Raw genomic sequence first — 14,549 nt, 5'->3', positions numbered from 1 at the left:
CATGATTTTTCTATGTTCCAAAAAAATGTTTTGCAACAATTTTTTTTATTTTGCCTTTTGATTTTGTAAATAGTCTACCAACATGTGTTTCACCATCAATTCGAGAGGCCTGCCTGTTAATTTCAAATTTGATCTAGGCCCCTCCCGAACAGATATGATTGTATAAAGAAGAACCTTTTGCATTTGGTTTAACTTTATACTTGTTTAATTTCTCATTAAGTCATTGTACACTTAATTCTTCGGAAAAGGGGGGAGGGGAGATTTTGATGCGGAAATTTTGTTTTGAAAACTATCTAGTGGGCAGAAATGTCTTCATTTTAAATTCATAGCACGACCCCTCCCTACCCCTCCCATACAACAACCACCATTCCCCTCCCTCCAATATCGAACGATCCGTGCCTGGTACATGAATTTTATTTTATAAATAAAACAATAGTATCCGACTGCAATTTGACATGCCGAAACCGGCGAAGGGAGACAACCACAACTTATATTATGTCTTATAAATCCGTATAATTGTAAGCCTAAGTTACTTGCTTTTACGTACGTAAGTTTCGTTTGAAACGTAAAATTCTCTATTAAAATGTCTGCATTTGTGTGCACCTGTCTTAAATCAGGAACCGATGTTCATTGGGTGGTGTAATTTGTTGTTATTCGCAATATTTTTCATTTCTCTTTTTTTTTTTATAAAGAAAAGACCTTTTGTTTCCTTATGAATAGTTCACACTACTCATTATGGGATGCTTTATAGCTTATTGTTCGGTTTGAGACAATGCTCGGTGTTGAAGACCGCACTTTGACCTATAATGGTTATTTTTTACAAACTATACCTTGAAACTCATAACACGTCTTCTTATATATATATACAGAGACAAACCAGAAAAATAATGGATATTAATTTCAACTTTGGCGTTTTGTTCAAAGAGACAGTTAAGCTCTTATAAATCAGACAAGAAATTCTACCTGACCAGATCTATTATTTTAAATGCATACAAAATCAACGTTCATTTTCAACAATTTGAACCGATCTAATTTCCATACAAAAACACGATTATATGAATTAATATGAAATCAGTGCCCAAGACACAACTGTGTTGCTTAGTGGTATAATTTGGATATTTCCGTAAAATAGCTCTTACGTAAAAAAAATTTCAGGTAGAAAAGAAAATGGGATTACATTTCAAAAACGAATTGTCGTTACATTAAGCGGTATATGCAAAACATCTTAAATCGCTGTTTGTTAATCAATTCAGTAATTTTTTCATACCGTTCTCTTCTCAATTTAATGTTACAACGATCAATTATGTAGATAAAAAAAATTCTGAAAAAACCACACGTACTTGATTATACCTTTGTAAGAAGTAGGTGAAATTACAACACATCAGTCCCCTAAGGTTTTTAACATAATTCAGACAATTGGTTTTCTCGATTGATTTGTATTATATTTTATTTCTTTTTGGAGTGGTTTACACTTGCCTAGTTATTTTGGGACGCTTTATAGCTTGTTGTTTGGTGTGAGCCAAAGCTCCCTTTTGAAGACCGTACTTTGACCGATATTACTTAACTTTTACAAATTAAGATTTGGATGACTTGGATGGAAGGTAGTCTAGTTGCACTCATAACACATCTTCTTATATCTATACACAGACAAGTCAGAAAAAGAATGACTATTAATTTCAACTTTGACGTATTGTTCAAAGAGACAATTCAGCTCTTATTAATCAGACAAGAAACTCTACCTGACCAGATCTATTATTTTCAAAGCATACGAAATCACCGTTTAATTTGAACACTTTGAACCGATCTAATTTCCATACTTAAACACGATGATATGAATTAATATAAAATCAGTGCCCAAGACACAACTGTGATACTTAGTGGTATAACTTGTATATTTCCGTAAAATAACTCTTACGTGAAATAAGGTTTAGGTAACAAATAAGACTGGGATTACATTTCAAAAATACATTATCGTTACATAAAGCGTTATATGCAAAACATCGTATATAGCTGTTTGTTAATGAATTCAGTAATTGTTTCATACTGTTCCATTCTCAATTTAATGTTACAACGATCGATTATGTAGATCATAAAAGTTATGAAATAATCACTTAACAACAAGTACTTGATTACACTTTTGTAAGAAGTAGGAGGAATTACAACATCAGTCCTCTAATTATTTTTTTACAGAATTCTAACATTTTGTTTTCTCATTTGATTTGAATTTGTTATGTAAAGCTTTTTCAAGATTGCTATGCGGTATCAGTTTTGTTCTTTTGCATCTATTAAATAGTTGTCTTATTGGCAATCAAAAATCATTGGAGGTTTGGCTTTTACTTTATTTGTTTCTGCTAATAAAATCTTGTTAACTTGAGTAAAGCCGTTGTGTTTGAATAGTGCTGAAATCAGCTGACTGCTTGTGTTTTATTCCTACACCATACATGCTCACTAATACTGTTGATTTTCCGCACCTTTGGTAGCAACGTAGACATTTTTGTGGTAACAGATAATACTTAAGTGTCCATTTCCATGGATGCAATACTTCATTTGGAAGAAAATATTGACTTTATAATGTGTTTTTGACATTTATGCTCTTACATGTTTCACGAGCTATCAATCCCGACAGATTTTCCGGGAAATCCTCTCACAGAGTTAATGTTCACTGAGCGCACAAAAACAATCACAACACAACTGTTTGTGATTTATGTTGTAATGTACATGTCAGTGTCGATTAGCCAAGACGAAGTGACCATCGTTTCGGATTTATATTCGAGTGAGTACCTGGGTGACCGATTACAAAGATTTAATTTGTAGCAGGTTTAATTTACAGATACGTAGCATTAGAATTAGTAGATGTACTGTTAGTTTTCAAAACAATGGTAGTTTTGTTCGAAGATTTACGAACTTTGCAGAATATGTTATAATTGAATAAGAGAAAAATAACTGGATTTGTCAAACTGTTCAATGGTGCTAGTCCATAAAGAACTCTGAACGTTATTCCATAGTCTAATACCCCATAGTACTGTAACAGTGATGCAGAAAATAATGGAGTCCAGCATATCACATAAACTGAAATCATAAAACGGTGAATATACAAATATAAAGCAAAACAAAAACCGACTTCTAAAGACAAATGTATTAATTGTTGTTTATTTCTTAATTGATAATTAAAGCTTCTTTAAGTAATTTGGGATATAGAATTCTTTTAATAACAGTCTGTTTAATAAGTGTTGGAAGACCTAACAAACGAAACAATCTGCATGAAGATAAGCAATTTCAAACCAATTAAGATTGGAATCGAACTCACCTCGTTATGATTTTACATACGACCACAGAGATTTGCAAGTGACAACTTATTAGATTGTTCGACCCCAAAAACTCACAGCTACTTTCATATAAAGATGCATTATTAATGATTTATTAAATAATTTAATATATGCTCCTTAAAATATAAAAAAAAGAGTGCCAATGTTAAACGAACGACAAATCTAGAGGGCATTATTTGCAATGGCTTAAATCTCGAAAACCACCACACGAACCCTAATTTTTTTCTTTACTTTTTTAGTTCTTAATTTATACACTATCAATTGATAACAGTCTTTTAAAACAATTGTTAAATTAAAACAGAAGAGCAAACATTTTTAATCATGTTAACTATACTTCTAAAAATACGTACTGATTTTTAAAGTGCGTGTTGCTGATATTGTTTTTTTATTCCACATTGGCTAGAAATATAAGGGGTGGAGTTGATACCTCACATAATATATTAAATCAAATCACAGTTTTGAACGTGTTCCAAATCAGGAACCTTTGGCCTTTGTTAATGTTGTGTGTTTTGTTTAATTTTGTTGCTTTCGAAGTTGATTTTGGCGTCAATAATTTATCTAATTTATTTAATTGTAAAGACATTTTTTTGACTTATTAAACTATCATCCAAATAATTCAGCCTTATGCTTATGATCAGTATCCTACAAAGAGTTTAAAATAATGAATCCAGAAGTTTCCTTTTGATTTGAATTTAAAACCATTTAGTCTTACCTACTGAAATTACAAGCAGTTGTTTCACAGTCCTCATCTTTGCGTTGAAATTTAAACGTTCATGCACACCTAGAAATATATAAAAACATGTATTTCAAATCGGTCTTAAATTTGTACATGATGGTTCTTACTTCATGAAATTTACCATTACAACGTTTTATATCATTCATATTTACCAATACCTGTTTAAGAAAAATAAAAATTGTATTTTTTTGTTTGGTTAACCATTACTATAGTTTAAAAGAAACTGTATTGAAAAACTAACTTGTCCTTTCGTTCATAGAAAAAATATATAGCAAAAAGCAGAAATCTTTAAACAAAATAACATTTTGAAGGACATGGAGAACATAGATTGTTCTTTTCCGAGTAATATATTTTCACCTATGAATCTAATTTCAAACCAAAGCATACAACATACATGATATTAGTTCTACTGCAGTGTCGAAAGTGAAAAGACTAATATCTTGTTTACAACATCTTTAGCAAGCTTAAGGCAGGTCAATTGACAACAAACGTAGATGGGGAGCATTTAATAAATAGAAAAACATTCAATTTGTTACTACAAGTAAAAAAAAGTTTCAGAAAACTAACATTTTGTTTTCATGTTACTCGTTTGATGGACATATACTTTGGCCGAAATTTATACGAGTATATATATAGTTATTATAACATTGGTATATGGTGTTTGTGTCATGTATTATGTTTGTCACACAAAGAGATATTTCCATTGACTTTTTGTTGTTTTTCAACTTTGGAAACGGAGGATTATGAAAAGAAAAATCACAAAAATACTTAACTCCGAGGAAAATCCAAATCCCATGGCAAAATAAAAAGCTCAAACACATCAAACTTATGGATAACAACTGTCATATTTGTAACTTTGTAAAGACATTTTACTACGTGGAAAATGGTGGATTAAACCAGGTTTTAGAGCTAGCTAAACCTCTCACTTGTATGACAGTCTCAAAAATTATAATTTCGTAATGATATACCAACCCCTCACATGTTGCATCTGTTGAGATTCTCATTGTAAATTTAATTCCAAAGGGTTTCAAAACCTAATAGGTTAATGTGTGAAATTGGAAATGAACTCATGACATGTTACTATTTGTTACAATAGACAAGAACAAAGTTTTATTTGCTATAAGAAAAACATGATTAACACCTACAGAATAAATATCGCTCGATATCAACTCGATTCATTTAATCTATATATGTTAAACTATGGTTATTTAATGTCAATAAACATTATAAACTTGTAAACGATCTGTGTATCAAAGTAATGGAATTATATACTGTACACAGCTACTATTTCTGTACTAAAAAAATCAGTACTGGAAATTTACTTTTAATATTTAGTACTATTTCTTTACTTTAAAACTATTGTAGTATTTAGGTACTTGTTTTTTTTTTTTACAGTACTTGATTTGTACTCAATATTTTGATACAGAAATAATACAATATTCCATGTTTGAGAAACATAACTTTAAGAGATTTGAAATAGAAAAACTTTCCAAATGCTGAAAATGTAACGGTAATAACCAAAAATAATGTAGCACCTTGATTTCAAGTACAAATAAAGTACTGTAAAATATAGGTACCTAAATATTACAATAATGTTAGAGTAACAAAATAGTACTGACTATTAAAAGTAGATTTCCAGTACTACAAAGTTTTAGTACAGAAATAGTACCTATACAAAAGTAGCTGTGTAAACAAACTAATTTTAGCTTATACTTTATGTCGTATGTTACCCTTTCTAATCCACGTTGCGGCCATTCATTTTCGCAATTTCCTAATTTATTTGATAAAGTTGAATAAAGAAAGACACCAGTATTACATATTCCTGATGATTTATATAAGCGTTATACATGCATTTCTAATAGCTTAGATCGCTAAAATGATGGTTTTAGACTAAAAATATTTTAGAGCCCTTTATATCCTGTTGGTCGGTGTGAGCAAAGGCTCCGTGTTTTAAAAATACCGTACTTTGACCTATCATATGGGTCACCTTGATAAATTGTGACTTGGATAAAGAGAGGTCCCATTTGCACTCATACCACATCTTCTTATAACTATTCACAGTACTCGAGTTAATATCATGGCTTGGTCAAATTCTCATTTATCAAAAAAGTTATGAATATCGACATTCTTACCGTCGTTAGTTGAGTTTGTTGAAATAAATTTGTACATCTGTCTTCTGTGGATCGCCATATAAATCATTATATAACAAGTTATAATGAACATCAACGGTATAATGAGGAGAACAAATACATCAAAATATCGAATTACCTACAAAAACGAACCATGTTTCTTGTGTTAGTGAGACATGACTAGTAAATGTCTATAAAAACATCAGAATTACAAAGTTATAACTCAATATTTAAAACATGAGATTGTATAGCAAGGGATTTCGCTGATCATTGAAAGCGGAAAATTGCATCCTATTATAGGATATGATAGATTGCATTCAATTGAAAAGATTCTTTTATCAAATCTGTATTGGTAAAAAATTGTCTGAAATAATTACCAAGATAGTCTCGCATTATACGACTCATGAACCACTTTTGTAACGCGTCACTTTAATTTATATTTGAATTATTTTTTCGTTAATATTTTGTATGGATGGCAACATGCACACATTGCATTACAAAATTAAAAGGTCTGTGATATACATTAATCAGATATTGTTAAATGATGTCGCCAACATCAAATGTTTTACTATTCCAAATATATTAAGAAAAATAACACTTCACAAACGAGTTAGATACGAGTTTGATGAAATGAATCCGTTATGAAATTTGATAATTCTTACATTGGCATATCATTGTTAAAAAATTCTTTTGTATATTCATGCAACGTTTAATATGTTAACTGTAATCCTGGATTCAATCCGTTACATTGGAATGACAAAAAATTAATAAAGTTGCATTAATCAGCACATTAATTTTGAACTAAATATTGTTTAAAAAGCAATTATACAAGACCGTGGAAATACTAAAATAGAAAAATAGAGGTTAAGACAAGGACATAATAAATAATGACCTGCGCATTGCGCTTGTCCCTAGTCAAGAGCCTCTGGCCTTTGTTAGTCTCCCCTGATTTTTAATTTTAATTTCTTGTGTATATTTCGGAGTTTAATAAGACGTCCATTGTCACTATACATTATAATTTAGGAGTCAGCTGAAGTTTCTCGCTGCACTGAAGACCCATTGGTGGCCTTTTGCTGTTGTCTGCTCTTTGGTCGGGTTGTTGGTATCTTTGACACATTTCGCATTTCCATTCTAAATTTTATATTAAGAGCATGTGGCGCGCTGAAATGTATAGAACCACATTGTGACATATTATTATATCTTACTTACTTGGTCGTACGGAAATTCGTGGAGGCATGCATCCTTTAAATATATTTTTGGTGAGTAGTAAGTCACATGCACAACATATTGAATTGCAAGTAGCGATCCAAGAATCCATGCAGACAGTGCTAGTCCATATCTATATGCCTTTAATTTAGTGACGGTTGATAATGGTTTCACAATTACGTTCATTCGGTCTATAGATAAAACAACTATGGCATATGTTGACACATAAAATGAAAACGTTGCGAGATATCCATAAAATACATAACAGTTAAACTCATTCCAATCAACTTCGAACCAAACATGAATCGTTTCCGGCAAAACATGGAAAAGTCCGACACACAAATCTGAAAATAGAATCACTTATTCAACCATGTACTCAAGTTCAAGAGAAATTTAACGTTATTGATAGTTACATACGTACATATATAACGAATAGTTATGAACGTTGAAATATGGTATATAAGATAGTATACAATAGCAATGCGAAGTTTTAAGCAGCTGTGTCATTTATTTGTATTGACCTATTCCAAATTGATCAAAATACATATCAAAAGTGTCCTAGCTTCTCTTACAAGGATATGAAACCTTTCTGTCCTACTTTCTGTTTAAAATGTCTTCATGGATCCTTTAATTTGGCCGAATAAAACACATTCAAACATATATAAGCAGAAATTTGATTGACTCCCTTAATAAACATCAATACAGAAAATAGAATTGAGTGTTGTCAAATCCTCGTAATCAAAGCTTGGACACATGATATGTATTGTAATCAGATTGGACATATTTTTGTAATATAGCAATCATTGTAAAGTCTTATTAAAATTGAGAATGTAAATGGGGAATGTGTAAAAGAGACAACAACCCGACAAAAGAGCAGATACAAGCCGAAGGCCACCAATGGGTCTTCAATGTAGCGAGATAATCAGGCACGCGGAGTATTGTTTCAGCTGGTCCATAAACAAAGATGTATACTAGTTAAGTGATAATGGATGTCATACTAAACTCCGAAATATATAAAAGAAACTGAAATAAAAAAAATCATACAAATCTAAAAGCGACCAAACATGCCAAGGACTCCTGACTTGGGACAGGCGCAAATGCGGCGGGGTTAAACATGTTTCTTTTAGATCTCAACCCTCTTCTATATCTCTAGCTAATTATCTTACTGCGGATAACATATCTTGTATCTGTATTTTTTTTGCAATTTAAAAAGAATTGAGTGCATTTCTATTGAATTTATAATTTATAACTTTAAAAAAAATTGGTAATTGTTGTGATGATTATTAATATTGCAAATAACATCGGCTCCAAACCTGGATAACGACTTCCTTATTCGATTACATGTTTTATGTATGATATGATATTAAAAGATTAAACGATTATTATAATATTCTATGAATGGTCTTTACAAAAAGCAAACATATTCTAATGACACAACTAAGCCTGTTAACTATTATAATAGCAGTGTAGAAACAACTGCAACCAATTTATGGATTTACCAGAAGGTCTTCGTGACCTTAATTATATAAGTTGTTATATTCAATCATCAGGATTGCACCTGTTTATCGATCAACTATAACAATGGTCCTAGTTATAGATTAAGGCAACAGTAGTATACCGCTGTTCGAAACTCATAAATCGATGGAAAAAAACAAATCCGGGTTACAAACCAAACCTGAGGGAATGTATTAAATATAAGAGGAGAACAACGACACAACAGAAACACAACATTAAAATGTAACACACACAGAAACGAACTAAGCATTAGACAAAATCCGATAAGAATAACAAATATAACATCAAAACTAAATATATGAATTTGGGTTAGAAAAGTACCGTGACACTTTTTAAAGCAATGTGAATTCATACTCAAATATAAGAGGAAACAAACGATACAACAGAAACACGAGGTTAAAATGTAAAACACATAGAAACGAACTATAATATAACAATGGCCATTTTCCTAACTTGGTACAGGACATTTAAAAAAATGGTGGGTTGAACCTGGTTTTTTTTGGCATATAACAACACGTTACAATGAAAATTGCAGTATATTCAGTGACAAATGACAAATAATCAGTGACTTTGTCAGACAATTGGTTAATTATTAGGCGGGAGGATGAACTTCATATCTAATCAGACTGAATCAAAACTTCTCGGTTATGTATCCCCAGACATTTGATGAGCTTACAATTATATTTTCTGGCCCTTTCAAGAAATCTGAGGTAATTTTGAACAAATAAGTCGTATTGAATCACTTGGTGACGTCACGATAAACATTTGTTCGTGTGTATTAATCATTTATAAAATGTTCTTTCATTTAAATTGTAATGAAAATAGAGTATTAGACAAATGTTAAGAAAGCAACACGTATTTTCATATAAGAGTTATCTTTTATTGTTTTTCTGTGACGCAATACGAGATTCAATATTGGGTGAACAAACAAGGTGGATAATGTTTAAAAAAAGGAATTAATTATATTATTGCATCAAGGAAATGAATATCATACCTTAAAGGGTACGTCATATCCTAGATGCATATCTTACAAAACGAATTAAATACATTGTCAAAATATGCAAGGATGATACAGTATACATTATTTAGAAAAAGTGCGACCTAAAACTGGGTTTCGAACGTTTTGAAATAGGAAAAGTCCGTAGCTTTATAGTCCGTTAATTGAAAAAAAAACACGTAATAAGGACTCAACAGCTAATTAACGATCAGAAAATACAAGTTTTCTAAATTTAAACCAGCTTAACGATAGCATACACATATTTGGTTTAATTGAACATATCTTTTAAATGTTAACTCATCCCGAAACTAACTCATAAGTAGAGAAGAATTACTTTTAAGATATATACTCCTCAAAGTCATGAATGTGCTGACCGCAAAACAGGAGTGAAAGATACAACAGGGACATTCAAACTCATAAATATAAAATAAACTGGCAACGCCATGGCTACAAATCAAAAAGACAAACAGACACATAATATTACACAAGACACAACATAGAAAACAAAAGACTAAGCAACACGAACCCCACCAAAATCTTGGGCTGATTGTAGGTACTCCGAAAGGGTAAGCAGATCATGCATTACATCATCGTATTGCTCATGTTATTACAAACCAGTAAATAGTCTAATTCGGTAGGTCAGATTACTTAAAAGAGAACTGGATTGTAGTTACGAAATAATGAAAATATCCAATATCATCTGTGAAACGGATATTTCATAAGGGTCCACTAACTCGTTATGGCGTCTATGGAATTTAGAAAGATTTGAATATAGATAACCAAGAGAGTCGTTGTCACTGTCTTATACATATCAAAGGCCCATTGTTTAAATCTTTCTTGTCCAATGTCTTGTCGTGATAGTTTTGATAGAGTTTTTATTTTGTACAGGGTTGTATAACAAGAATTGATCACCTTTATCAATTTTTTGCGCCGTTTCAAATCCCCTCATTTTTTTGCTAGAAAATTAAAAATTTATAATTCAAACATATTACGCTTACATTTGCCGTTTTCGTTAGCTCCCACATTGTGAAAGAAAATATACTTCAACTCCTCAGCGATACAACTAAGTTACAGTATTAAATACAGAATTTGGTAAATAAATGAAATTAATGAAACAATGGAGAATGCTAAAATATGTTTTCTCTATTTAAAAAATATATAAATATATAGCTACTTACCAGCATAGGCTAAATTAGCAACAAAAAATCCCATTCTTGATTTTTTCTTTCGTCTCATCAGTAAACCAATAACAATAGTATTCAATATAACTATTCCACTGAATATACCAAAGGAGATCCACTTGAATATTTCTTCAAAAATCTAATGAAAAGTTATTGAATATAGGGTGCGACATACAATGTATAGGCCAGACAGTAAATACTATTCCCATGAATATGCTAAAGAAGATCCATTGAAATATTCCTTCAAAAATCTACGGTTAGGTTATTGCATAAACACATGATAAAGTAGAATATCTTTTCCAAAATGCAAACAAAGTGATAAAATATATGGTAAAAAAAAAAAGTAACTAAATTCGCGGTTGTTATTTAACCATACGTGTATATCCAAAATTGTGACTCCTGAACCCATTCATTTAATTTCACATTAACCTTTTGTATTTGTTTTGTTTGATCATCGAATATAACGAAACATTAACCGACTGTCAAGTAGAATGTTTCGCTAGTAACAAAACCAATGTATAACCTACCATTTTCTTCGGGAAATATTGTACCAATCCAAAAATACGGCAGGTTTGTCTTACTGGTTATGGTAATAGCTTTTGATTATGCAAGTATTTACCGTCTTTTGTTTTTGAATTTGCCTGTGAGTTCAGTATCTTTTTTTGTCCATTATTAGTTACTTTTGCAACCCTAATGACTTTTATATTAAAAACCATGTAACATGCATAAGATAATTGCGACTTATTTGCAGTTGTAACTAGCAATGATCGCACTGCTTACTTGTCACTCCAATCCTGTTTATAGTTGAATTGTGATTGATATTTTACCGCTGAACAAATTATGTTGTTTCATTAACGTAAATATATGGACTGGGATTAATGTCTTTATTTTTAAACGAATGTAGAACGATGGTTGGTGTATAATTTTATAAAGAGTAAATATTGAATAGACTTACCTTCATGTTAATATCATCAGCTGTCTCCTTGCTGAAGAAGGTGTTGTTGGCATAACTCAGTGTTATATTATCTCCAGTCATAGTTGTTTCACATGTAAGCTGAAAAAACGTACACCTATAATTATATATCATTGTTTTAGAACGGAGTGAGTTGTAACTGTAATTCTGAAAAAAAAGCTTAGGAGGAAGGCATTTGGTACGTCATAAGTATGACACAAACTTTTGAAATGAAATGAAGTACTTTTAATACAATTGCCAATGAAACACATATTAATCAATTGATAATGATAAAGACGTCTATAGGGCATTGAACTGGCATCAACAATACAATGACCATATTTCATATATGGCGAGTACAACTGATATACTATGATTCTCATAGATTTGTAGGAAACAAAATGTTAAAACGGTAACCTTATCGAGATGGTAAATTTAGTTAAAATTGAGGGATTTTCACCTTGTTTATTTAATTTTGCTTACTCAACGCTTCTTTGATACCCAATTCCCTGTGTGTATGATACGCAGTCCATTAGTATTGCGTAAAGTAAATAATGTTCAAATGACTCAGAATAACTTTGGTTATAATTATTGTTCAATACCTTAAAGGACTTAATTATATTTTCATACTAACTATTTGTTACTTTATCAATATACATTCTACAATATGTGCAACCTGTCGAACGGAACTCATGATTTCTTTGGAAAGTTTTGCATAAGTTCATGTAAATATGTAAAAGTGTAAAAAAATGGAATTGAATTAGTGTATTTCTATTAAAAGATCAAAATCAGAAAACTAAAGAAAAACTAATTAAAAAATGGCCAAAAACGATACAAGCAATGTTAGTCATCACTTTTGTGTTGATATGAATTATCATTCTTTATTTGTTGTTCTTTTAGAAATTTTTAAGATAAAATAAATGTTTGAATTCTTTTTATTTATTTCTTTTTTGTCAACAAATTAGTATCAATGCCTGGATTTAGCAAAGACTTCAAACGAAAAAATGATCTGTAGTATATTAAATGATTGTTACAATATACAGCGAAATGTCAAATAAATATAAACTTACCGTTTGGTAATTTCAACAACGAAAAGCCTCCAAATTGAACTCTATATTTTTTACAATTGAATTTCTTTCACATTATGTCTCACTTCCGCAATAAATTAATACTTGTTCAATGCAACACTTCCAGTAATAACGTAACATTAAAAAAAAGTTAATACATTTTCTTTTAATTCAGATAAAACACGTAAAAACAACAAATGTTTTCCTCGCTAAGATTATATCTGCATCTTTCTACCAGAGGTTATCATACGAAGGATTAATCGATAACTGTGTTTTGACATATATTTGAGGAAAGATTCATGTGCTAAATAAATTATATGGACGGTTGATAATATCGTTCATACTAACTTAGTTCATGACAGCAATTATTAGCTGCAAAAAATTGCATATCTATTAAAAGAAGATAATGTAGATAAAACTCCACTTGAATCATCCTACATTGTATTATGTTTTTAAAGCATTTTATTTCATACGTCAACATATTAAAGAAAAATAATGAATGAAAATTGATCTTTGGAGAACATAAATTTGACCAGTCACAGTATTTTCGGACGTGTGAGGGTACCAGGTTCAAACATGATCTTTTTGCAATGAAGGTTGTTTAATTGTGTGGGGTTATAAGTGGTCTTTTATAATAAGCATAACACAGGTTGTTTTCTGCTTTTAATTGTTTTGACACTAATTATTTTCTGATCGTTGTGAACCATGATTTTGCTTAAAGTACACTTTGACCTATGATTGTTTAATTTTTATTCATTGTGATTCTGATAAAGAGTTCTCTGACTTATCAATTCAAATAAGAGACCAGCTGACTTAATAACATGGTATAACACTATCGATATCAATCCGGATAAAGAATCAGAACTTTGCATGATGGAGAGATATTCCTTAATTTAATATGATTTAAACAATTTAATAACCGCAGTATTTTATTCAATTTATAAAGATATTATTAGTTACATAGTGTGCTAGTGACCTAATACGGTATATATGGGGTCAGTAAATTCCATATGGGGTGAGAGCGAAGCAAGTCTTCAATACTGTTAACGCTAAGAAAATACTTCCATTGATCCTACAAAAACAGATGCCAACAATAACGACTTGTAAGGTTTAAATGTGTTTTATGAATTTGTTTCAATCTTAATCATCAATTTCTTCGTCTGTTGGAACTTTTAAGATTTTTTCTCAGTACCGTTTTGTTTTTTACAAAGGGACATAACACCATTACTAACAGTGTATGAAATAAGCCCCGCCACCTTCTTACCTAATAAGGAATATAAAGGGACGTAACTCCACTACTAACCGTGTATGAGATAAGCCCCGCCTCCCTACTAACCTAATATCAAATATACACGGTTTGCACGCGGACGCTTTTAACCAATCATATTCCTGGAAATGTATAGGAGGTAAGATAAAGGCCTTTATTAATAATATCTTAAC

General features: G+C 30.9%; 1 protein-coding gene across 1 annotated transcript; it reads right to left on the bottom strand.

The window, feature by feature from the left end:
- Positions 1-2,802: 2,802 nt before the first annotated feature.
- Positions 2,803-13,340, bottom strand: LOC139503129 (cardioacceleratory peptide receptor-like). Its single transcript, XM_071292855.1, has 7 exons — positions 13,113-13,340; positions 12,046-12,144; positions 11,088-11,229; positions 7,401-7,741; positions 6,195-6,330; positions 4,039-4,107; positions 2,803-3,069 (listed from the first exon to the last, which is right to left on the bottom strand). The coding sequence occupies exons 2-7, from the start codon at positions 12,124-12,126 to the stop codon at positions 2,825-2,827; spliced, it is 1,014 nt and encodes a 337-aa protein (XP_071148956.1). The 5' UTR covers positions 12,127-12,144; positions 13,113-13,340; the 3' UTR covers positions 2,803-2,824.
- Positions 13,341-14,549: the final 1,209 nt, after the last annotated feature.

The sequence above is a fragment of the Mytilus edulis genome, chromosome 14 (assembly GCF_963676685.1).
Source record: "Mytilus edulis chromosome 14, xbMytEdul2.2, whole genome shotgun sequence".
Lineage (NCBI taxonomy): Eukaryota > Metazoa > Mollusca > Bivalvia > Mytilida > Mytilidae > Mytilus > Mytilus edulis.
This window is presented reverse-complemented; position numbering and strand designations above follow the sequence as displayed.

What these genes read in the sequence shown, in the direction of transcription:
- LOC139503129 (XM_071292855.1), bottom strand. Translation starts at nt 12,126, where the DNA reads ATGACTGGAGATAATATAACACTGAGTTATGCCAACAACACCTTCTTC. An exon ending in CTGATGATATTAACATGAAG is followed by an intron (nt 11,230 to 12,045) that starts GTAAGTCTATTC and finishes ACTTTTCATTAG; the next exon opens with ATTTTTGAAGAAATATTCAA. An exon ending in TGCTAATTTAGCCTATGCTG is followed by an intron (nt 7,742 to 11,087) that starts GTAAGTAGCTAT and finishes TTCTATTTTCAG; the next exon opens with ATTTGTGTGTCGGACTTTTC.